This window comes from Rhinolophus sinicus, linkage group LG04 (assembly GCF_036562045.2).
Source record: "Rhinolophus sinicus isolate RSC01 linkage group LG04, ASM3656204v1, whole genome shotgun sequence".
Lineage (NCBI taxonomy): Eukaryota > Metazoa > Chordata > Mammalia > Chiroptera > Rhinolophidae > Rhinolophus > Rhinolophus sinicus.
The window spans coordinates 119,953,923-119,979,772 of record NC_133754.1 but is presented as its reverse complement, the minus strand read 5'-3'; the positions used below and the strand labels follow the sequence as shown (position 1 = coordinate 119,979,772).

General features: G+C 34.9%; 2 protein-coding genes across 2 annotated transcripts in view; one reads left to right on the top strand and one right to left on the bottom strand.

The window, feature by feature from the left end:
- The window catches only part of IFT74 (intraflagellar transport 74), an 82,054-nt gene that overhangs the window by 10,289 nt on the left and 45,915 nt on the right, over nucleotides 1-25,850 (top strand). The window contains exons 5-8 of the mRNA XM_074330295.1: nucleotides 4,212-4,310; nucleotides 4,472-4,532; nucleotides 5,766-5,825; nucleotides 7,028-7,089. Coding sequence (XP_074186396.1) covers nucleotides 4,212-4,310; nucleotides 4,472-4,532; nucleotides 5,766-5,825; nucleotides 7,028-7,089 — 282 coding nt within the window. The remainder of the gene's footprint in view (nucleotides 1-4,211; nucleotides 4,311-4,471; nucleotides 4,533-5,765; nucleotides 5,826-7,027; nucleotides 7,090-25,850) is intronic.
- LRRC19 (leucine rich repeat containing 19) lies at nucleotides 10,388-25,152 on the bottom strand. The gene is made up of 5 exons (XM_019736274.2): nucleotides 25,040-25,152; nucleotides 19,638-19,727; nucleotides 13,797-14,310; nucleotides 12,957-13,145; nucleotides 10,388-12,431 (listed from the first exon to the last, which is right to left on the bottom strand). The coding sequence occupies exons 2-5, from the start codon at nucleotides 19,716-19,718 to the stop codon at nucleotides 12,103-12,105; spliced, it is 1,113 nt and encodes a 370-aa protein (XP_019591833.2). The 5' UTR covers nucleotides 19,719-19,727; nucleotides 25,040-25,152; the 3' UTR covers nucleotides 10,388-12,102.

The window sequence follows — 25,850 nt, the reverse complement described above, 5'->3', positions numbered from 1 at the left end:
ACTTACTCCACTGAACACAACAGCCTCTAGGTCCATCCATGTTGTCACAGATGGCAAGGTTTCATTCTTTTTTTATGGCTGAGTAATATTCCATAGCATGTATGTACCACCTCTTCTTTATTCATTCATTTATTGATGGACACGTAGGTTGCCTCCATATCTTGACTATTGTAAACAATGCTGCAGTGAACATATGGATGCACATGTCCCTTTGAAGTAGTGTTTTGGGTTTCTTCAGATAAATACCCAGAAGTGAAATTACTGGCTCCTTCTTTGTCTCTTGTTAATAGCCTTTGTTTTAAAGTCTGTATTGTCTAGTATAAATATTGCTTCCCCAGCTTTTTTTTTTTGTTGTTTGCATTTTCATGAAATATCTTTTCCCACCCCTTTAGTTTCAGTCAGTGTGTGTCTTTTGATCTGAAGTAGGTCTCTTGTAGGCAGCATATGTATGATTCTTGTTTTCTTATCAGCCATCCTAAGTCTTTTTTTTTTTTAAAGATTTTATTGGGGAAGGGGAACAGGATTTTATTGGGGAACAGTGTGTACTTCCAGGACTTTTTTTTTTTCCAAGTCAAGTTGTTGTCCTTTCAATCTTAGTTGTGGAGGGTGCCGTTCGGCTTCAAGTTGTTGTCCTTTTAGTCTTAGTTGTGGAGGGTGCAGTTCAACTCCAGGTCCAGTTGCCATTGATAGTTGCAGGGGGCGCAGCCCACCATCCCTTGCGGGAGTTGAATCGGCAACCTTGTGGTTGAGAGCCTGAGCTCCAACCATCTGAGCCATCTGGGAGCTCAGCAGCAGCTCAGCTCAAGGTGCTGTGTTCAATCTTAGTTGCAGGGGGCGCTGCCCACCATCCCTTTCAGGACTCGAGGAATTGAACTGGCAGCCTTGTGGTTGAGAGCCCACTGGCCCATGTGGGAATCGAACCGGCAGCCTTTGTTCGGAGTTAGGAACATGGAGCTCTAACTGCCTGAGCCACCGGGCCGGCCCCCATCCTAAGTCTTTTGATTGGAGCATTTAACCTATTTACATTGAAAGTAATTGTTGATAGGTATGTAGTTATTGCCATTATATTATTCATAATTTTTATCTACCCCCCCATCTTAAAGAAGTCCCTCTGACATTCCTTGTAATAGTGGTTTGGTGGTGATGAACTTTAGCTTTTTCTTATCTGGGACGCTCTTTATCTGTCCTTTGATTCTAAATAATAGCTTTGCTGTGTAGAGTAATCTTGGTTGTAGGTCCTTGCTTTTCATCACTTTGAATAGTGAGTGCCAATCCCTACCGGCTTGCAAAATTTATCTTGAGAAATCAGCTGACAGTCTTCTGGTAGCCCCGTTATAGGAAAATAACTGCTTTTCTCTTGCTGCTTTTAAGATTCTTTCTTTTTCTTTAATTGTTGGCATTTTAATTATAATGTGTCTTGGTGTGGGCCTCTTTGGGTTCATCTTTTTGAGACTGCACTTCCTGGGCTTGTATGTCTATTACCTTTACCAGCTTAGAAGAGTTTTTCGTCATTATTTCTTCATATACGTTTTCAATTTCTTGTTCTCTCCCTTCTCCTTCTGGTACCCCTATGATGCAAATGTTGGTATGCTAGACAGTGTTGCATAGGCCCCTTAAACTATCCTCATTTTTTGGATTCTTTTTTTTTTTTTTTGCCATTCTGATTGGGTGTTCTCTGCTACCTTACTTCCAAATCGCTGACTTGATTCTCTACTTCATCAAATCTACTGTTGAATCTCTCTAATATAGTCTTCATTTTTGTCACTGTACTTTTCATTTCTGACTGTTTCTTTTTTATATTTTTTATCTCTATTTTTATGTTTCCTGTCTCTTCATTGAAGATCATTGAGCATCCGTATAACCAATGTTTTGAACTGTGCATGCTGTAGAATTTTTCTTCATTTTGTTTAGTTCTTTTTCTGGAACTTTGCTTTGTTCTTTCATTGGGGACATGTTTCTTTCTCTCCCATTTTGCCTGCCTCCCTGTGTTTGTTTCTATGTATTAGATAGAGCTGCTGTGTCTCTCGGTGTTAGTAGAGTGGTGTTACGTAACAGGTGTCCTGTGGGGCCCAGTGGCACAGTCTCCCTGGTCACCAGAGCTGCGTGCTCCAGGTGTGTCCCTTGTGTGGGTTGCGTGTTCTCTCCTGTTGTAGTTGAGCCTCAGTTACTGTTTATATGTCAATAGGAGGGACTGACCCTCAGACTGATTGTTTGTGAGGACTGGCTGTGACTACAATGGAGGAGCTGTTGTACAGAGGCTGATTCTATGGAGTAGGATTTGCTTTAGCAGGGATCTAGTGCCTTCCCAGTATACCCTTTGGGTGTGTTGTTTATGGATGTGGTTGGGTGGTGCTCTGGTGTGGTCTGAAGCTGGCCCCTTGGTGTGTTCATTCTGGAGTTTCTTGGGAGGGTCTCTGTCGCAGGCCAAGGTCAGCTTGCCTGTGCCCTGACCAGGGCCTCTTGGTGTGAGCTACAAAGTGATCTGCAGATGGTTGCCACTTGTGCTGGCCTTGGAGGTGCCTGGGAGAGGTTAAGGTGCAAAATGAGGCTGGCTGTCACTAATGCTGGGCTTGGCACTGCTCAGCAAGAGGTATGGGACATGTTGAGGCCAGAAGCTGTTTGGGTTTTGTGAACCTTTGAGAGATTCTAAGAACATTTGCAGCATGAGTCAAGACAGGCCATTTATATGGAAAAGCCGCTAGAGGCTGCTTGAAGGGGCCCGAAAGTTGGGTGGGACAGGGTCTCAGGGAGTCACCAGGGTGGGGCAAATGATTTTAGCCAGGTTGCTGGAGACTCAGATATGGCTCCTGCCTACATCTGCATGCTGGTGCAGGGCTTAACAAAGCTACATTTGTATCAACTGACCAAATACTTGGGAGTAGGGCTTAACAAAGAAACAGTGGGAGAAAGCTGCCCCTCCAGCCCTCATCTTGTAGCCAGACAATTTGGTTCCTCCCTGTATGTTCCTGGCACTCCCCTCCCCCTGGAGCTCAGAGCGAGTGATTCTGTCAGCAAGTAAGTCCATGCACAGGCCCTTTAAGAGGAACGCCTAGGATTCCAGCAGCCCTCCATCTCACTCAGCCACAGTTTCCACTGGTTTCCACAGCCTGAAGTTATAGGGACTTCTCTTCCCAGCACCGGAACTGGTGGTTGGGGAGTCTGCTGTGGGGTTGGGACCCCTTGCTCCTCAGAGGTGACCTCCACAACCGAGATATCCCTCCCGATATTTAATTACCACATGTGGGTGTGGGACTAGCCTGTTTTGCGTCTCCACCCCTCCTACCTGGCTCGACATGGCTTTTCCTGTATGTCCTTAGTTATAGGACTTACGTTCAGCTAGACTTCAGGGGACTTTGAATAGTTTTTCTGTAGTATAGTTGTCATTTTGATGTGCTGGTGAGAGGAGGCAAGCACAAAGTTTACCTACTTTGCCATCTTCACAGTTAGTGCAGTTTTACCTAAGTAAGTATTTGATCAGTTGATACAAATGTAGCCTAATTTTAATTAATTCAGAAGCTTTGTTGTATATCTCTGTGGAGTTCTAAATTCAGCCACTTTTTAATCAAAAGAAGCAAAGAGAATGGAGCTATTTCTCTTAATTGCATTGCCTCTCTTCTCCAGGATTTGTGATTCTGCATCAAATAGTAGTTCTAACTATTTGTGTAGTTGTTTGACTCTAGAACATTGGTTCTCAATTGGTGGAGATTGTGCCCCCCAGGGAACATTTGGCAATTTTTAGACCCACTTTTATCAGAACTGGGGTTGGGAGGCTATGCTAATAGCGTCCAGACCAGGAATGCTATTAAATACCCTGTGGTGTACAGGGTAGCCCTTCAACCCCCTACCAAATTATGATTTAGTGACCTAAAATGTCAATAATGTCACTCTTGAGGTACCCTGTCCTAGAGAGGGTAGCAGGAGCTCTTAGACATCTACTCTGTCTATAGATTGTATCAGTTTGACTAGGTTTCCATTCTGGCCCTGTGTCATCTTTTTTAATGATTAAAGAATCTATGTCAGTTTCTTATCAGTTGGGATAAGCCTCATTCTTAATAAAATAAGCCACTTAAATTGTTTTTCTTATTTTAGTGACATTTCACAAAACCATTTATATATTGCTGTTACAGATTTATGAAAAGTTTGTTTCAGTTGACTAGAAAGTCTTTTCTGGATTAGAAGTATTGCTGATTTTCTCATTTCTTTTAATTTAGAAGTAAAATAAGTGAACTTACATCCGAAATTAATAAACTTCAGAAAGAAATAGAAATGTACAATCAAGAGAATTCAGTATATTTATCATATGAAAAGAGGTGAGTAATTTTTCAGTTAAAATATACAAGACCTTTTTTATTAGTAACATTTAATGTAATGCATTTCAAGAGTTTAATACTGAATTTGTAGTTATTGCTAGTGTTCATATTGTTCATTTGCTTATTTGTTGTTTATGAATGGATTTATTTTATGCTTGCAGAGCTGAGACTTTAGCTGTTGAAATCAAAGAGTTTCAAGGACAACTAGCAGACTACAACATGGTATTTGCTTTTTCTTAGAGAATTTTCTTTGACTATTTTCATTGGTTTTTAGGTTGATATATTTAAATATATATAATTTAAAATATGTTATTGTAAATACCAAGTAATACATGAATACATGCTTATTGTGACAGATTAAAACCATAGAAAGTGTAGAGATTAAAGTGTCTTTGCTTTTTCCCTCATATCCCTCCCCAGAAATAATTTGGCTTAGCACATTGATACATATTCTTCCAGTCTTTTTTTAAAAAAATATATTTATTTAAAAAATATGGGAACACACACTTTTTCCCCCCTAACAGTGTTAAAGTAATAATTTTAAAAGTAGCTAAAATTTATTGGATACTAACAATGTCACTGCTTTAAAACATTTTATCTTTCTATGGAGTGTTGTCATCATGAAGTAAATATTAGGTCTTATTAGCACTTATTATTTATATCACAAGTAAAAATGTGATATGTACTAGTATATGTTACATTAATAAAGCTTAATCTTTTAGATTCAATTACATTCAAATAGTTTGCTTTTAGTAGCCTTCCTGTTCAAATTCTGGCTCCACAACTTACTAAATTTATTTATCTGCAAAATATGGACAATAATATCTATTTCATAGAAAATTAAGAAAATTAAGTGAAATAATACATATAATACACTTAAAACAGTGTTGAGCACAAGGTAAATATGTTAGCTGTTGCTATCATCGCCTTACTTTTTGAAGTAGGCTTATTAGTGTTTGGTTTGTGCCTTATCCTATTGTTTTTTATTTTTTATTTTTAGAAAACCAAGAAAATCATTTTACATTTTCACTGTTATAAATTTGTAACTCTGTTAACACCCATCTACCCCCAAAAAAGAGAGAGAAAAAAAGGTCTTCCCCCAACTTTTATCTTCTTTAGGCCCTTCTTTATAAGCTCAGACATCTCAGAGAAGAGAGCTCTCTTCAAGGTACAATAATCTACAGGAAGAGTTGTTCATTACTGCTCACTTTTTTACATTCCTAAAAATGTAGTTTATTGATTGGCCAGTCGCACAGTGTATACTTACTTAGGTAGCTCAAATTTTTTTTTTTTATCCTAGAAGACAAAATACTTGCAAGTATTAATACTTAATACTTAAATGACTATTCATTATTTGTAAGAATAAATATGTATATTATGAATTATAGAGAAAATGTATAAAGACTAATAGCATGTGGTGTTTTGTTTTTTGTTTTTTTGTATTTTTGTTTTTAGTTGGTCGATAAACTTAATACCAATACTGAAATGGAAGAAGTAATGAATGATTACAACATGGTAAGAAAATGTATAAGCAATAGATCTACAAAGATCATATCCTCCAAAACAAAACATTTATATCTAGAAATAGTTTCATAAAACTTTATAGACTGACTGGATATTGGAAATACTTATTACTCTGATTCTAAATACCACTATTAGTCCTGAGTTCCCTTCATTGCCCTTTTTAAAATTTCTTGTTGTTTGGCTCTCTCAAGTGGATACTTGAGTGTCTTTCTAAAGGCTATGTTTGAACTGGTCTTGTACTCAGCATTACTTAGGGAGTCCTAGCTTCATTTCCTTGTATATAAATTAGTTTGTAATATCTTGCGGTTTAATATTTGCACAAATGGAGTTGAGTACTCATTGAAGGTACTATGGCACCCTTACAGAATTTTATAAGAAAGGGAGAAAAATTAATAATTATAAGATGCCAGACATAATGCTACTTTTGATTGATAAATGAGATTTTGTGTTCAACATTCTTATATTATTTGGTAGAAAACAATAAAATGTTAGTAGCTAGCTTATTTTGTTTATAAACACTTGGAAGAAAATCACATACAACTTATAACTTGCATACCTTATATGTTATTTGCAAAATCATAGACTATTCTATGAAAGAATAAAATTTATAAAATGATTCTTCTCAATTGGGGTTCTAAAAGCATGATAATATAGTGAATTTTTTCTTAGCTTTAAGAACATAGGAGAATTCCAAATTTGAAAACTATTTTTAATGCGAGATATAAAAAGTAAAAACTTATTTATGTGTTTTGTCAGTTATTTGGGGTAGGTCCAAATTCTAAGCTGAATGTACAGGTAGAGTCAACCAGGAATACTCAGGTGAAACTCTGAATGATTTAAGAATAGAACTTGTGTTGGGTATAAATTCAACATGTTATTACCAACTGTTAAACACCTAATAAATCCTTGAAATTTGGTTTACATAAATTAAGTTTACATTGGATTCTTTGACAAATCACTACAAAACAATGAATATTTTTGGTGTGAGATTACAATGCCTGTGTAAAAGAGTTTCTTTTTATATGGTTTGTTAATTGAAGCAAACACTATTTTTTTTACATTTTGCATGTGGCATTAGGATTATTATAATAATCTCTCAATTAGTTCATAACCAGAATAAATAACCTTTAAAACAATAGTTTGGTTTAATGGTAATTTCTTATCAATAACTTCTGTGTTAACTCTCTATTCAGCTTAAAGCTCAAAATGATCGAGAAACACAAAGTATGGATATAATATTTGCTGAAAGACAAGCGTAAGTACAATCCATTTAGAAAAGAAATCAATTTATAAGTGAATGGTATTAGGTAGTTTAACTTTTTTTTTTTTTAGATTTTATTGGGGAAGGGGAACAGGACTTTATTGGGGGACAAGTGTGTATTTCCAGGACTTCTTATTGGGGAATAGTAGTGTGTATTTCCCAGGACTCATCAGCTCCATCCAAGTCAAGTTGTTGTCCTTTCAATCTTAGTTGTGGAGGGTGCAGTTCAGCTCCAGGTCCAGTCGCCATTGTTAGTTGCAGGGGGCGCAGCCCACCATCCCTTGCAGGAGTCGAACTGGCAACCTTGTGGTTGAGAGCACGCGCTCCAACCAGCTAAGTCATCTGGACACCAAGGAGCCCAGCAGCAGTTCATTGATTTCATTCTAGTTGCGGAGGGCACAGCTCGTTGGCCCATGTGGGAATCGAACTGGCAGCCCTGTTGCCCAGAGCTTGTGCTGTAACCAACTGAGCCACCTGTCCACCCCCGGTAGTTTAACTTCTGAGTCATTTATTTTCTTATGAAATTTTTTAAATGTCTTTCCCTGTTGCATTTTTTTATTTAAAAAGTGTTGGATATTTGCAACACAAATATTATTTTATACACATTTGTTATCTTTATTTATCGCTAAGCACCCACATCCTGTACAAATAAAATTACTACATAGATTAGATAAATAAAATTTTTACTTCTAGGCGTTTAAATCTGAGATGGATAAGAACATCTTCATGTCTGCCATTTGGAATATTAGCCTGGGCTTTTTAACTAATTTGAATTATGAGATTTAAGCCCCAGCCTAATGAAAGGTGTATTATTAGTGGGCTATTTACAGTATTTTATTATTTCTTACATTATCCAATTATTAATTGATAATTAATGGTTTTATTTGTAATCTATATCATAGGTATGCATTATATGTGCATCTTATGTATAATCTGGTTAAAGACCAAATACCAAGTAACTTTGACTTTAATAACATGGTAACTGTGGCCGTGACAGTATGCCTACAAAGATAATAAGTAGATGTGATGCAGTTGTCTGAATCCATTTGGCTGCTACAACAAAATATCATACACTGCGTATCTTATAAGCAACGGGAGTTTGTTGCTCAGAGTTCTGGACGCTGGAAGTCCAAGATCAAGGCACCAGCATGGTCCCATTCTGGCAAAGGCCCTCATCTTGTTTCATACCTGGCACCTTCTTGCTGTGTCCTCACATGGAGGAAGGGTCTAGACAACTCTCTGGGGTCCCTTTTATAAGGGCTCTAATCCCATTCATGAGGGCTCCATCCTCATCTCCTATTCCCCTCTCAAAGGCCCCACCCTCTAATACCATTACTTTTAGGAACTAGGATTTCAACATGAATTTTAGAGGGATGCAAATACTCAGACAATAGCAGTGGTTAACGTAATTATTCTTCATCAACTTCTTCACCTTAATTAAATATTGTCTGAGGATATGCAAACAGAAGATGATCTATTTTGTACATACATACATTTTGTCCCAGAAATTTATTAATATTAATCTCTTTGAGAGCAAGGATAATAATTAACCAAAATTACCAAAATTCTGTAACAAATACACTGTCATGTTACCTCAGTTTGTACAGTAAATATTTGATGAAGAATAGGATGTTAAAATATAATAAAACTTCAAAGATAAATATATAATTCATCTGTTTATTAAAATCAAAGAAATCTCTTTTTTTCTCCATCATTTTATGCTGCTTGTAAAGTGCTATCTTAAAAATGGTAAATAGTGGAAGTCTCTTCCCTTTTACAGAGAAAAGTCCATATTTATGGTGAACAAGCTCTTACTTTAAAAACTTGCCTTTTTGTTGTTCTAGTTTTAAACCATTCAGTGTAAATATTTATCACTTATTGTATATAAAATGCTCTCTGAGGTACCTAAAGAATAAGAGTAATAAACCTGCTGAAGACCTTATAGCATTTAGACCATTTAGATTCTCATTTATTTCATTTATCTACAGAGTGATATAATACCCAGGTCAGATTTATAAATATTATATATACATGTTTTATAGATACTACATCCAACGTGATAACTCCCAGATTATAAATTTAAGACTGTCATAGGATTTTATGTCTATTTGGTTCATTTGGTTAAGGAAAAATATTTTTTCAATTTTTTAAAATTTATTTGTTAAATGTATTGGGGTGACAGTGGTTAGTAAAATTACGTAGGTTTCAAGTTTACATTTCTATAATACATCATCTTTGTATTGCATTGTGTGTTTACCATCCAGAGTCAGCTCTCCTTCCATCACCATATATTTGACCCTCTTTTCCCTCTTCTACCGTCTCCGCCTGTCCCTTTATCCACTAAACCACCAAACTGTTGTTTATGTCTATGAGTTTTTGTTTCTTTGTTTGTTTGTCTTGTTCCTTTGTTGCTTTCAGTTTTATATCCCACATATGAGTAGATGTGGTACATATACACAATGGAAAAAGTTCTTAAAATGTGGCAATTTGTCCTGAAAATGTCAGCAGTTTCAAAACTTAGTATCTATAGTTTATAATTGAGAGTGAGTGAAATAGATTCTTCTGACCCTTTTAAGCAGAAATTTCAATTAAGAACAAAACTTGTTTTTATGAAATTTACTTTTATGTGCGAGGAGAATAATTTATTTCATGTGTTAATCTGATGGCCAACATCTCAATAACGCAAAGATCTACTTTTGACACTCCTCAGTCAAAGGGAGCAGTAAATGCTATACCTGGAGAAGGCAGGTGTAAAAAACTTGTTTTCATTCTCTTCTATTTTAGCACCACCATTTAGTGTGGTATGACCATCTGGTTTATTAGGGAACATTTATGCATAATAAGTTGGTTATAATATATTCCCTCAATATATTACAATAGTTAGACATCTGGCTTTAATTCAGTTTCACATGGCTGCTTGAACTAATGATTCTCTTCCAGTTCTGATGTCTGTAGCTTTCTAGTTTGGTATTAATCAAAATCAGTTATTTTTTAAAAGCATATGTAATTATAATTTTAAACCATTATTTCTGGTAAGTCAGATATTTATTAAATACCCCATATCCAATTATAAGAGGCTCTTCAATATAAGAGATTAATATAGTCTTTGCTGATTCATAATTATATTTCATTTTACTCTATTTCTCCAATATTAATATTTGCCTCTCAAATTAGAAAATGATATTTTGGTAAAATGATAGATTATTTAGAAAATGATGCATGTTTCTATTGCCTCACTCATATTTGAGATTAAAAACATTAAAGTATAACTGATATTATCCATTAGGAAATATTACATGTAAAGCATTTATATCCTTTATTGAAAACATGTTTCTATAAACACAAGCAAATATGCATGATAAATGAGTTTGTCTCGTATTTCACAGGGTATATCATCCTAAACAGTTTTTATTTTCCTCAGTAGGCATTTGAACTGAATTTACTATTGATATATCCTTTAAGATGACGATTCTGCAGAATGCAACATACTAGTGTCTTTTTCCTAAGAAACTACCAAGTGAACACACATTTTAAAAACTTTATTATAGAGAAATATGAACATACACAAAAATAAAATAGTGTGCTCTGCTCCTTTGTACCCTTGTCCCAGGTCCATCAGCTCATACTCAACCCTGTTCCATCCACACTTCTAGCCACTGTCCCCTTTTCTGAATTATGGTGAAGAAAATCTAATATGATTTCTTCTATTTTATCCATAAATATATTTCAGTGTTTTAAAGATATTTTCCTCTAAAAGATACAGATAAATATATTTAACGTTCCCATATATGGAAGATAAAAATGATAATATGTTACAGCATTTAATGCCACTGTTTGCATTAAGTTATTAAAATTATGATTACAGCCAATTGATTTTAAGGAATTGGCAACTAATTCACTTTAGACTCTTCCTATGATAGTCTCAAGGCCAGTGTTTTTCAAACTATGTTCTTTGGACCTTTATTGTGCTTATGAGTTCTTAGTAGGCATACCTCAAAGAAAAGGTTTTAACGTAAAGTAATTTGGAAATTCTTGATATTTGCTTTTGAAGAGCCGAGAGCAGTTTAGCTTAATAAAATCGTAGATGAGTCCTATAGTAAAGAATCTTGTCTCACTTATTAAACCCAGTATTTCCTGTAGTAATTTGACCATGCGCCTTTTTTTTTTTCCCCCCTTGTAAATACTTTGGAATGTCTCTCTGGAAATTAATGTTTAAGAAAACAATTTGGGAAATATTCCTCTATCTACAGGATCCTAAATAGCAGCTGTCCATGGACCAACTGCAGATTTCTCAGCACCAGCACAGACTCATTTGAATAAAAATCTCCCAAAGAGAGGCAGAAATGTGTGTTTCTTTAAATAAGATTTATAGATGATTGTGATACCCACTTTGGAAGTCACCGTACTGTTCAATTGTGACGATCTTGTGTTACGGTGACAGTCTTTCTTTATATATAACCAGAAACAGTAGTAACTTATTAGGGATTGTGCCTGGTAATTGTGCCCATGCTTTAAATTGCTACTACATTTTCAGGATATTTGTTGTGCTAATTCAGGAAGCATTAAACAAAATATTTTCCAATTACTCTGACTCATGATATAAATCCAAAACCTTTATTTCTCTACTGATTCCAACAAGTAAAACTTTAATATAATTTAATATGTGTTATAACAAATATCTGAGTTAATGTGAGAATTAGTTCATTTTAACTAATGAATAATTTACATTAGGCTTTTTTTTACTAATATATACGAGTATGGTCTCCTGAATACTGCCGAGAATAGTAATACTAGAAATTGTAACTTAGCTACCGAGAAGTGTCAGTTACTGTATTTGGACCGACTTTCTCAATACCAATGATAAAAACATTATTTTATAAGATTTATCTGTGTTGCAATTAATATGAAGGTCTACTAACTATAGTTTGGTGTGTCACATATCAAAATCTCCCTGTCTACACTGAGTGAACTGATAACCTTTTTAAAAGATTCAAACATTGAAAGAAGTTAATTTTCTTCATGTAATTCATGACTGTCTATATATTTGTCTTCAATAAACCCATCATCATCTTCCACAAATGAATGTAGTTGTTCAAATATTACTGTAGTTTCTTCAGAGTTTATATCTGATATCTGTGAAAGAGAACTTGCATATCCAGTAAAATCATCTTCATAAGCGTCTGCTTCGTGCTCTTCCAGGTGATGATGATTGTAACTAAGCAGAAAATTATACCATATTGGGCATTTGATAGCAAAAAAAATGATGAGTGAAGTAATCAGTACAGTGACTACAACACCAACGAGAAAAGCCCAGCTTTTTCCAAGAGGTTCATGTTCTTAAATGCAATACCGAGAATAGAGAAAGAGAGGAGATATTTTGTTAAATTGGCAAAAAAAATATTAATAATTACATGTCCTAATGTTACTCCCCAATATCCGTATTAGGAATCAATGTACATTATAATTTTCTTAAAGCAAAACTTACTAAAACTACAATAAATAAAGATATTTCATAGTGTGGTGAAAGAATACCTTTTTTCAAAATAACTCCTATCTTTGCAACTATTGTTTATTCATTCACCTAGGAGCATTATTGATTTATACCTGTTAAGAATTGTGACTTGACTAGTTAAAACTAAAGCCAAGAAAAGTTAAATAGTTTCCCTAGTGGCAAACTATTGGCTAGTAACTAGCAGAGCCTGGTTTGGAAGCCCAGGATTTTGTCAATCTTTTGTTGAGATGAAGAATTGTTCTTTTACATTGTTTCTAGAAACTTAAAATGCAGAAAAATAATGAGAACTACCTTAGTTTAGTTAGTATGTTACCTTTAGCAATATTAATATTCAAAACCAGTATATTACCTGAGTTTCGTGTTAAGTTGTTCAAAGAGCTATTAAATGTTGAATTGCTAATGGACTGAAAATTAATATAAAGATCTTCAGTTATAGGTGAAGGAAATTTTGAGTAGCACTCAGCATTATAAGGTACTGTTTTGATACTGTAGCACTTCAGGATATCTGGGAAGCTGCACATGGTGATGTTCTCATTTTCTAGGAAATCAGAAAGAATAAATTAAGATTTTCATGGAAAATGAAATTATTATGGTTAATAAATTATTATGGTTAACATTTCATAATTACGTTTATCTAGAATTTTTGACATATTTTTCTGATTGTTAGATATTATAAGAAACTCTTGTATTGCCTGGCAACAAGAGGGAAAGATGCACATTCCTATTTACTAAGTTATTTTATGAATATAGTTTAAGTGCAGAATATAGTTTAAGTGTTTATTGTTTAGTTTGTCTGTGTTAGATTGTGGTGAAAATCTGGATCTCAGGCAGAGCATGATATGCAGTTAAGAAAGTGGGCACTGGTTCTCATCTACTCTCTGGCAGGATAAGCTAAGAAAAGGAAGTACTTAAGAAATTAGTCGGGTATTGAAAATGCAAACCTAATACATGAAGTGGCAATATCATCAGACATATATGGAACACTTAAATTTCTTTTTTTCTTCATTTGCTCTCTGGAGAGGCAAGAGGGAAAGCATCTATGTAACAATTACTTTTCAGTGTTTCTATTTCCTTTAAATAAAATTAGTTTCCTTTTCTTTAAAAAATGAAATGAACGATTTTTCTAGGGTAAAACAACCAAAAATCCATCACATTTTGGTTTTGATTAACTTAAATTATGTTTGCTTACCTAGTATCACATTTGATGTGTTCAACCAGTTCTGCAAATTCAAGAGACCACAAGAGCAGTTCCACGGGTTTCCATATAAAATGATTAATTCCAGATGCAACAGTGGAGGTACATCAAAATAGCTTATCAAATTGCCTTGCAAATTCAGAAGTTTCAGGTTTTTTACAGGCACAAATATATCAGGATTCAGTTGTAATATTTTGTTTTGGCAAAGATACAACTCTTTTAGTTTATTTAAGCCAATAAAGGCACCCTGTTGAATTACGCGGATGTAGTTTCTACAGACATTTAAAATTTTTAGATTGAAGAGGTTACCAAAACTATTTTTATGTAAGATAGTGACGTTATTCTCAATCAAATAGAGCTCAGTTAGTAAAAAATACCTCTGTAGAACACTTGTGTCTCTAATATTCAGAGTAATTTGGTTATAACTGAGATCGAGTATAGTAACATCTTTATTGATATCTGCTGGAATCAAAGAATAATTCTTTTCAGTGAAATTAAATTTGACTTCCTAAAAGAGAAAAACAATTAGAAATGCATTAATGAGAAAAAAATTTTAACAGAATTAAAAGATTTTTATATCCAGGCAATTAGATATTGGAAGTAAATAACTTAGAAAAATATCTATCTAATTTTTTGGTGTTATAGTGTGAAAAAGGAAAAGCAAATTCTTTTCTTTATTGGAATGCAATACTGAAGATTCAGGAAATTCTGATACTTATAATTGAGCAAGGAGATTGTAGTTTGTCATACAAGTATTTTCCAACTGTTGTTACATAATCACTAAAGAATATTGGTATATTCCCATTTATTTATTTGGAAATACAAAATGAATAATAATTCAGTTAACTTATTTAATATTTCATTGTGCAAGATTGACATTTATAATGAGGAAAATATTTTAAAATAAGTAGTTTTTTAAATCTAGTATTACTATATTCTTTATATGTATTTTTATTTTTCAATTAAGGTTGCCATAAAATATTATATTAGTTTCAGGTGTACAATAGTGATTAGACATTTATATAACTTATGAATTGATGACCCCGATAAGTTTAGTGCTTGTTTGACACCTTACATAGTTTAAAATATGTAATTTTTTAAAATCAGCAGGGCTACCAACCCTATGTTTATCATTTCTTAATTAAGAAATAATACTCATTATATAACTGTATAGGCTGAACAGCTCAAAGTTTGGTGTTTTAAAAGAAAATATAGGAATCTTGGTCATCAAAATTGCGGCGTGAGGTGAGCCTCTGTAAAGCTCCCCTAGAATTTACAACTAATCGAACAACAATAACTCCACAAAGGACCCCCTGCACAGTAGACAGGCAAGACGAAGAGGCCCACTACTGAATTCACCTAAAGGTGGGCGAATTGCGTGAGCGGGGGAGGAGGGAAGGGAGAAGTGCTGAGACGGAGCCCCATGGGCACAGGACACAGACCTAGCTCAGTGCTCTGAGCTCGCTGCATCCCAGAACTACTGCAGCTGCGGGAGAGGGAAGAATTCGGACTGCTAGGGCTCTGCTTATGGCCCACAGGGCTGAGGGGGCAACATATAACATGGCTGAACCCAACGCTCACGGCAGAGACCTTGGAGAAAAGACTGAGGGAAGAAGGCTGAACACGGTGGTTTAAGTCCTCACTGCTGAGCAGAGAACAGAAGCCTTAGGCACTGAGACTAGCCGCCCCCTCCTTACCCTCCCAGAGCTTGCCCTGCCCCCACCTGCCTGGTGCTAGAAGCGGAACAGTAGCAGTGTCAGATCAAAAGAACAGAATATTTGCTGTTCTGAGAACTGTGGACCGCAGACACAGATTTGCAGCCCAACTAGTTCCGGCAAAGGGCAGAGAGCTGTGGAAGCAGGACCGGCTGTGGTGCTGGTCGCTGCCATTGCTCTGGGCCACCTCTCACAACTCACCCTGCCCCTGGCCACACCTATCTGGGCGGATCCCTGCAGGAGTACACAGAACTGCTGAAACATATGGGCTCTGAATCTGGTGCAGGAAGAGCTTTGGAACTTCCAAAGCTCTCTGCATACCCACATGGACACTGCGCCCTGTGACCCAGGTGAACTATTAACAGAGGAGAAGCCTGCTTCCAGGGAATCCCCCCCATTGTGTGAGAAGCTGGAGTAGTGCAGAGAAAACATAGCACTACCATGTGAGAGAGAAAAAAAAGGCTGCAGTCGGAGAGAAAATAAAACATTCTACCAACAAGTACTGCAAAACAAAAGAAAGACCTCTTCCTATCAACCTGCTGCAGAACCCACTCCTTTAGATGTCTAGGAAGAGAAATAGTAAATCAGTCATTGCCATGAATAACCAAGGCAACAAGACAGCTCAGAAAGAAAGTGAAAAGTCTCCAGAAAAGGAACTTAAAGATATGGAAACATGCCACTTAAATGACAGACAATTCAAGATTGCAGTTCTGAAAAAAACTCAACGAGATGCAAGAAAACACAGAAAGGCAGTTTACTGAACTCAGAAACACAATCAAAGAACAACATGAGCGTTTTACGAAAGAGATTGAAATTTTAATAAAGAACCAAATAGAATTTCTGGAGATTAAGAACTCAATAGAAGAAATTAAGAATGAAATAACCAGCTTAGGTAGTAGAGTTGACCAGATGGAGGAAAGAATCAGTGACATCGAAGATAGAAACCTGGAAATTACACAGATGGAAGAAGAAAGAGACTTGAGACTTAAAAGAAATGAAAGAACTCTACAAGAACTTTCTGACTCCATCAGAAAGAGCAATATAAGAATAATGTGCATACCAGAAGGAGAAGAAAGAGAGAAGGGAACAGAGAATATATTCAAGCAAATTGTTGATGAGAACTTTCCAAACTTGTGGACAGACCTGGATCCTCGAATGCAAGAAGTAAATAGAACACCTAATTACCTCAATCCCAACAGGCCTTCTCCAAGGCACATTGTATTGAAGCTGTCTAAAATCAATGACAAAGAAAGAATCCTCAAGGCAGCCAGGGAAAAAAGATGGTAACCTACAAAGGAAAGCCCATTAGATTATCATCAGATTTTTCAGCAGAAACTCTACAAGCCAGGAGGGACTGGAACCAAATATTCAAACTATTGAAAGAGAGAAATTATGAACCAAGAATAATATATTCAGCAAAGATATCCTTTAGATATGAAGGAGGAATAAAGACCTTTCCAGACATACAGAAGCTGAGGGAATTTTCCAATACATGACCTGCACTACAAGAAATACTAAAGGAGGCTATTCGACCACCATCAAGGGACAATTTGTGGCAACCAAAACATAAAAAGGGGGAGAGTAAAGGCCTGAACCGGAATATGGGAATGGAAAAGGTAAGCGTGATGAAGAAAATGGAATGCTCCAAATATCAAACTTTCTTTTACATAAACTTAAGGGTAACCACTCAAAATAAATCCAGAGCTGAAATATATACTGTAATAAAAGAAGAAACAGGGAAATACCGTAGAATACCACCACACAGAAACAATAGACAACAACAAAGAGGCAAAGAAACAATGGAGACACAGCCTTACCAGAAAACTAAAGATAGAATGACAGGAAATCCTCACACATCAATAATCACCCTAAATGTAAATGGACTGAACTCACCAATAAAAAGGCACAGAGTAGCAGATTGGATCAAAAAACTAAACCCAACCATATGCTGTCTCCAAGAGACACATCTCAGCTACAAGGACAAGCATAGACTCAAAGTGAAAGGGTGGAAATTGACACTCCAAGCAAATGGTACCCAGAGAAAATCAGGTGTAGCCATAATGATATCAGATGAAACAGACTTCAGGGTGAAAAAGATAACAAGAGACAAAGATGGACATTTCATAATGGTAAAGGGACTATACAACAAGAAGACATAACAGTCATCAATATTTATGCCCCCAATCAGGGAGCACAAATATACCAAGCAACTACTAACAGAACTAAAGGGAGAAATTGACCAAAACACAATTATACTAGGGGACTTAAATACATCATTGACAGCTATGGATAGATCATCCAAACAGAAAATAAATAACGAAATAGCAGCCCTAAATGACACATTAGATGAAATGGACATAATTGACATATATAGAGCACTTCATCCTAAAACATCAGACTATACATTCTTTTCTAGTGTACATGGAACATTCTCAAGGATAGACCATATATTGGGACATAAAATCAGCCTCAGCAAATTTAAGAAGATTGAAATCATACCAAGCATATTCTCTGATCACAAGACTTTGAAATTGGATATTAACTGCTAAAAGAAAGCAGGAAAAAACACAAATACATGGAGATTAAACAACATACTTTTAAAGAATGACTGGATCAAAGAAGAAATTGGAGGAGAGATCAAAAGATACATAGAAACAAATGACAATGAAAATACATCCTACCAAAATTTTGGAGATACAGCGAAAGCAGTTTTAAGAGGGAAATTTATATCATTACAGGCCTATCTCAAGAAACAAGAAAAATCCCAAATAAATAACCTCATGGTACACTTTAAAGAACTAGAAAAAGAAGAAGAATGAAACCCAAGGTCAGCAGAAGAAAGGAAATAACAAAAATCAGCAGAATTAAATGAAATAGAGAACAAAAAGACAATAGAAAAAATTAATATGACAAAGAGCTGGTTCTTTGAAAAGATTAACAAAATTGACAAACCCTTGGCTAGACTCACTAAGATAAAAAGAGAGAAGACACTAATTAGCAAAATCAGAAATAAAAAAGGGGAAGTTATCTCGGACACCACAGAACTACAAAGGATCATCCAAGAATACTATGAAGGACTATATGCCACCAAATTCAATAACCTAGAAGAAATGGACAAGTTCTTAGAAACACATAGCCTTCCAAGGCTGAACCATGAAGAACTGGAAAATCTAAATAGACCGATCACCAGTAACGAAATTGAATCAGTTATGCAAAACCTTCCCAAAAGCAAAAGTCCGGGACCAGATGGCTTCACTAGTGAATTCTACCAAACCTTCAAAGAGAATCTAATACCTGTCCTGCTCAAACTCTTCCAAAAAATTGAAGAAGAGACAATACTCCCTAACTCATTTTATGAGGCCAACATTACCCTGATACGAAAACCTGGTAAGAACAACATAAAAAAAGAAAACTACAGACCAATATCTCTGATGAATACAGATGAAAAAAATCCTAAACAAAATTCTAGCAAATCAAATACAACAATGCATTAAAAAGATTATTCGTCACGACCAAATAGGGTTCATCCCCGGGGCACAAGGATGGTTCAACATCCGCAAATCCGTCAATGTGATACATCACATAAACAAAATAAAGGACGAAAAGAAAATATAGCAGGAATTGAACCATGTATTGAATTTAAAGAGCCAGGAAACATGAAGAAGTACTTTCCTTATTTGTCTATAGATCCAAAGCGTTCTTGTTTTGAGTGTTTTTGCCATTGAAATATCCCCGCAATAATCATAATGTAACAACAATTAATTTTTCTCATAAGTATGTGGTTTTAGAAAGATTTCCTACATTTTAAAGTGTGATGTTATGTCTTGAAACTAATCTCTGATTTTATAGGAAGAATTTACAGTTTTATCCTTTTGTCAACTTTTGAAAAACTCAGTTTAAAAAAAAAAAAATGAAGACTGCTTTTGGCAGATTAGAATCTGGCTCAGAGATCACAGATTTTGAATGTACATAGCTACCAAAAGAGTTAGTTTTGATAGTTTGGGTTTTTGTTTTGTTTGTTCCTGCTTCCCTTTATTGCCTTGGAATATTTCACTAAATGTAAAAAAAAAAAGTGTCCATTTGAAAAGAATTTCACTAGCTTGATTTTTGCAAAACTTACTGTTTTAGAAGTCTGGCTTTCATCTGTTAATAATGGCATGTAGAGAGGCCAAAACAAGATCAGGATGCATGTGGTTTTCATATCGCAGGCCTGATAGAAAAGAGACTATTTTCATTTCAATAGGAGACTAGAACTGTAGAAATTATTGAGGACATTTTTATTTTCTTTTTTCGCCTTTTAAATCAATATTTTTCTTAAAATACGTAAAATGTGAAGCAACTACATCTTCCTTCACCCTCCCTGCACTCTAAAGAAACTGGAAAGCTCCTATGAGGAATGGAAGACAGTATTTTTTAGGGTGTCTCAGTAGTACCTCGATCTATTGAAAGGAACTTCAAAACAATTGAAGTACTTGCACACTTTAATATTTTAATATATGCACACAAAAGAAAGTCCAGAAGGATTTATATTTATGTGTGTGTGTGTGTGTGTGTGTGTGTGTGTGTGTGTTTCTGTGTATTCTTATGTTGCTACTTCTTGATTTTTCTATTTTAGTTGCCATTTATGGGTATTATCCATTGACTTAACAATTGTGGGAGATGAGTCTTCTGCTCCCTTTCAAACACTCCCTACCTTCAGCTTAACACGTCAAATATATACTTTCTGTCTTTTCATTCTCCAAACATAGTTCTAATTTTGGTTAGATGCGTATTCCGTGTTTATACTGTCATGAATGTATAAACGCTGTCTGATGGACCTATGTAACAAGATTACTTTTCTGTTCCTATTCACATTCTTTCGCTAAATTAATTGTACTGTTTTTATCATGTGCTCTGTTTTCTTTTTTCGTAAATTTATGCCCAAACTTTTTCCTTGCAAATCACTCAATAGTTTTTGCATAGTAGATATTTAATATGTTTCGTCTCCTTAAAGAACTCTCCCCCAGAGCCTGCTCCTGTGCTGTAATTGAGGTGAGCGGATCACTAGGCCCTGTACACAGCTTTTGACTTCCGCTTTCCCTCCACCCTCATCGTAGAGATTACCTTTTGTCTTTATTACTGGATTCCTGTTTTCTAGAATGCCTGTCTTGGAGTAGTGCCTTTTTTTCCAATGAAGCGTCCTTGAATAGCTTCATAGAGGGATGTAGGAGGAAAATTTTTTTTAGACTTTGAAAGATAATTTGGCTAAAAATAGAATCCTAAGTAGGAAATAATTTTCCCCCAAAATGTTGAGGGAAAGCATTGTCCCATTGCTTTGGGTGTCTAGTGTTACTGTTAAGAACTGTGATGCTCTGTCATTCTAATTCTTTATCATTTTTATGTAACTTGCCTCTTAACTGCCAAAGCTTTTAAAATCAATATTCTGAAATTACATTATTCTTTATAAGAGTGTTTTCATTTATGAAACTGGGTAGTTGATGGATGGTTTCAATCTGGAAGCTGTCCCCCAAATTCTGGGAAATTTTCTGAGTTATTTCACTGATGATTATTTTCTTCCTCTTTTTTTGTTTTAAAATCTCGTTTCTTTTTCTATTACTTTAATTGGGTGTTGGACCTCCTATAAGGATTTTCTAATTTTTTGTCTTTACTCTCATATACATTTCATTTCTGTGTGTTTTTGCTCTGCTTTCTAGGAAATATCTTCAAACTCTTCTATTAAAAGTTGTTGTTTTTTTCCTGTGTTTTTTTTTTTTTTTTAATTCTAAGAGTTCGTTTTGTTCGATGAAAATTTTCTTTAATAATATCCTGTGGCATGAATGTATTATCTTTTCTTATTGTGTTTGTATCTGTGTTGTTTTCTTTTTCCTTGACTAGCCTCTGTGTCCTCATGTTACGCTTTTTCAGTTTATTTTGGTCACTATTCTTTATATTAGAGGCTTTCTCTCTTCCTTTATCTGTTAATATTTAGTTTGGGGCTTCCATGTAAGAGTGGGAAACGAGGAAGCTGATTGGAAACTGCGTTTATGTGGGTCTCATGAACTGTAAACCTTACTGTAGGGTAAACTTGCTGACTGTTTTCTAAATGTCATTATCTTTAGCTCTTTCCTCTTGGGCTAGTTGGATTCCCCAAAATGACTTTTCTAATCTGCTTGAACAAATAAGACCAGGTGGCCAGCATTCTGAGAGCTGAGTGGTGAAAAGGGTAGATTTAATCTCAGTAATTGGTTTGTAATTTATCTCAGTAATTGTGTAAACGCGAACTTTCTCTATTTTCAGCATAATGGTCCTGCACTCACTGGTGCCTAGGGCCCAGATCCCTTTTGTCCTATTCTCCCTGAGGGGAAAAAAGCCTCAATTTTCTGTTTATGTAGGAAAAGAGCTTTACCTGACTGGGAAGAGGCAGGACCGAAGACTTTCAACTATATTTTAGCCCCCATCTTCTCCACTTCCGGAATGCCTGGTGCTGTTGATTTCTGTGCCATTTAGGCATTCTGCATTATAAATCAAGTGACTTCTCAGCTTTCCACGCTGCTGGCTTGGGAAAATTGCTTTCCCAGTCAGACGTTTCCACTTAACTATTAACTTTCTAGTTTCCAAGTTTTATTGCTATTGCCTCCTCTTCCATTCTCTTTTGTCCTTCTGAGTTTATAGTCTTTATTACCTTTTATTTTCATTGTAGTCAGGTTTGGGGCAGGAGTCAAAGTTACTAGGTACATTCAGCATGCCATCTGTAACTGGAAATTGCCATTGACTTGAGTAAATTCTTCTTGCTAAATACCAGGGGTGCCAAAAAACCGTACACAGTTTAAGAGATGTTATCTATGTATTACTTTTCGAAGTTGAATTGAATTGCAGTAGCAATGTGTAGTATGACGTTCGCTCAAAAGATGGCGTTAATCAAATGAATTCTAGCGTCATTCATTGTATTACAACTTTAATACAGTTTTTTCATTTCTTAAAATGTGTATACATTTTTTTGGCACCCTCTGTAGTTAGTTTCATTTAGTCATTTTATTCATGACCTTGATATTTCTTGTTCTTATCTGTTTTCTTAAAGCCAACTTTAAAAACTATGCTGCAAGTTTAAAACTATGCTGAAAGATATGAATATATCCTGTTATTATCATCCTTAGTGGTTTTCTAAAATATGGGTCCTATTTTTCTTGTGAGCCTTCATACAGCATATGTTGTAGTTAGTTACTTACGATTTTTAAGGGAAAGTTTATTCCATCAGAGCAGGGAGCAGAAAACTACTCAGCATGACCAAGACTCATTTTAAATTACTAAAGTCTGCTACCTCCTTACAATGAGGTATTTTGTTATTTTGATACTGGTCTATTCTAGATAATCTCCTCTTTGTCGTATGATTATTCCCCTTCTACTTTCTCCCTTTCTTTAGTTAAATCAAATTTGTCAGAAAACAGCCTCTGTTCCTCCTAGATTTCACAAGTTGGATGTAGATAGATCATAATAGAATCCCTTTTAGAGTCAGAAATGAGTTCAAGTTATCACATATTCCAGACCATAACCCACAAAAAGGGGATCCTTAAATCATACTCCTATATATAAAATGTATTTTACCCATGTTTAGTGATCTCTTGGAATAAGTGTGCAGCCTCTTCACTGGATTGTTTCAGTATTTCTCAGTGGTGTAGTGAAGTTCTTACTGAGGTCTCTGGTAGGATTCAGATTTGAGTAAGGTAGTGATGAGAAAGGTAATGATGAGAAGGGCTATTTTTTCAGAAATAAGTAGGATAGGGATCATTAAAGGAAGCAAATAGGCTACCAAGAAAATTAAGTGAAGAATTGATATGGACTAGAAGCAGCTGAAGAAAGTAATGGAGGTCAGGCCGGACTGTGAGCCTATGTGGAAATGAAGATAGGGTCATCTTTTATTTATTATCTTTATCTTCTGTTTAATACTAATAATTGTTCTCTCCAGTGTGCTAAAGGAAATAAAATTAAAAGGATGAGAAATCTATTTTTCTTTCTATTTGATTAATTTTAGAGTTAGAAGCAGTATACCGTATTTCCCCGAAAATAAGACTTAGTCGGACCATCAGTTCTAATGCGTCTTTTGGAGCAAAAATTAATATAAGACCGGGTATTATATGACATAATATATTATATCAGACCTGGTTTTATTTTATTTTATTTTATTTTATTTTATTTTATTTTATTTTATATTGTATTATATAAGACCTGGTGTCATATTAAAATAAGACTGGGTCTTATATTAATTTTTGCTCCGAAAGACACATTAGAGCTGATGGTCTGGCTAGGTCTTATTTTCAGGGAAACACGGTATACTCAGAGCTTAAGGTAGATTCTGTACAAGAAAGCATTCAACAAAGTAAAGCATTGTTAGGTCTAAAGCTATGAAATGCGTTGATTGCGACCCATGGTCTATGGAGCTTTTCATGTAGTATTTGTGTGTCTTTTGAGAGGGGAAAGATTGAGAGAGGGAAAGGATGTTGACCATCATGACACTGAATAGATAAATCCCTAGACTAAAGCATTTGTTACTAGCATTATTGGTTATTTTGAAAAAATTGATTGGCAGAAAAACTAGCCAGTAGATAATGCAGAAATTGTCCTTGAATCAATTTACCCTATTTAAAAAGTTAATTTTAAAAGAAGACAATTGTTATCACCTTATTCTCCCTGTAGGATTTTTTTCTTAATTTGAAATTTACTTTGAAATGATATTTGGGTTTAAATTTAGTGATTAAAAAATAGAGAACAAGTGGGATATCACTTTCTTTTAATTATTTCACAAAATTAAGCGCCCCTTTACATACCTACAATAAAGAAAAAAGCTTTACACAAAGGGAAATGATAAATATTCAAAAATAAATAATGTCCTTACTGCAGTTTTTAAGTACAGTTTTCTTAGTTTTTCGTTGTTTGCTTTATATGACTATTATATGCCACAAAATAAAAAGATGATGCAATTTTTGATGTTTTGTTAAATGTATATATAATTTTGCCATTAAATATTTTAGATATTTATGCCAGAATTCAGTGTATTTGGAGTAAGATGTTAATTTACAATTGACTTCACTCTTGTAATCAACCATTACAGATTTAAAAACTTTTATGATGGAAAATTTTTCAAGAAAAAAAAAACCTCTAAGTAAGGAGACTAATTATCACCCAATTTCAACAATTGCAAACTGGTGGCCAATCGTTTTCATCTTACAAATTTGCTTTTAAGTTAATGTCACTTCAGAATGCTCTGAGATTAACATATTTCAAAATAAAAAGATCTTATAAATTTGGATAGGTGAAACCTTTCTTAGTCAGAAAAATAATTTTCTTACATTATAACTTTCTTTAGGAAAGATTTTTTTGGCCAGTCTCAGGTTAATATTTCTAACGTAGACTGTGAAAATACAATCATACGTTCTGCTTTCTCATCACTTATTAAAGGGAAAGATTTTTGTACAGATTTAACAAACCGATTTCTTTAAAAAAAAGTGCAGCAACAGCCACCAAACCTGTAAATATATAAGATCTTACCTTTACTTTTTTCTTTCGTATCTGAAACTGGTGTGCTAAGGAATCTATTCTGTTTCTTCTCCGCCATTAAAAAGAAAAGTGTGTCATATGATTGCATTTCACTTTGTTTTAACCTTTGTACCCAATGAACAGGTGATTTAAAAAAAGGCAACAAAGGCTAGACTTCCTTAGCAAAAGATTGACTAGAAGAATAATTTCTTAAAGTCATCTTTGATTTCTTTAACAAGTAAGGTGGCTTGTGTATTACTCTTAACAAATTTAAATATTAACAAATTTATTTTGTGAGTTAAGTATATAATTTTGAGAATGCATATTTTGAAAGATATATAGCTAAAGTGGTTTATGTGTTAGTCCTCAGAGGTATTTTGTATTTAGAAAGATTGAAGTTGAAAAGATACCACCAAGTTTAGTATTTCACTGAGTTTCAACTTTGTTATTTACTCATTTTTACGACACTGTCATTGGTGGTTTTACTGCCAATAAAACCGCAGGAGCAAAGTGCTCAAAACATTAAAGCACTTAACACTTGGCCATTATGTGGCCCTCAGAAAATCAGTTACCTTCCTTTTGCTGTAACTTCCCCTCTGTAAAATGCAATACTGTACAACATGAGTTGCTATCTACTACAGTAGACACATCAGGCAACAACATGGTTAAAATTCATTATTGGTAGTGAGTAGTCATGTAGTTCACAATGAGTTAGTTCCAAAAAGTTAACTCCTTTGGGACTCATCATCCTTAATCTATGAAATAAAAAGATTGAAATACATGAGCTTTTCTGCTTGAAAGTTCTGTGAGCCCATATACCCAT

What these genes read in the sequence shown, in the direction of transcription:
- LRRC19 (XM_019736274.2), bottom strand. Translation starts at nt 19,718, where the DNA reads ATGAAAACCACATGCATCCTGATCTTGTTTTGGCCTCTCTACATGCCA. An exon ending in AAAGCCAGACTTCTAAAACA is followed by an intron (nt 14,311 to 19,637) that starts GTAAGTTTTGCA and finishes TTTCTCTTTTAG; the next exon opens with GAAGTCAAATTTAATTTCAC. An exon ending in CACATCAAATGTGATACTAG is followed by an intron (nt 13,146 to 13,796) that starts GTAAGCAAACAT and finishes CTGATTTCCTAG; the next exon opens with AAAATGAGAACATCACCATG.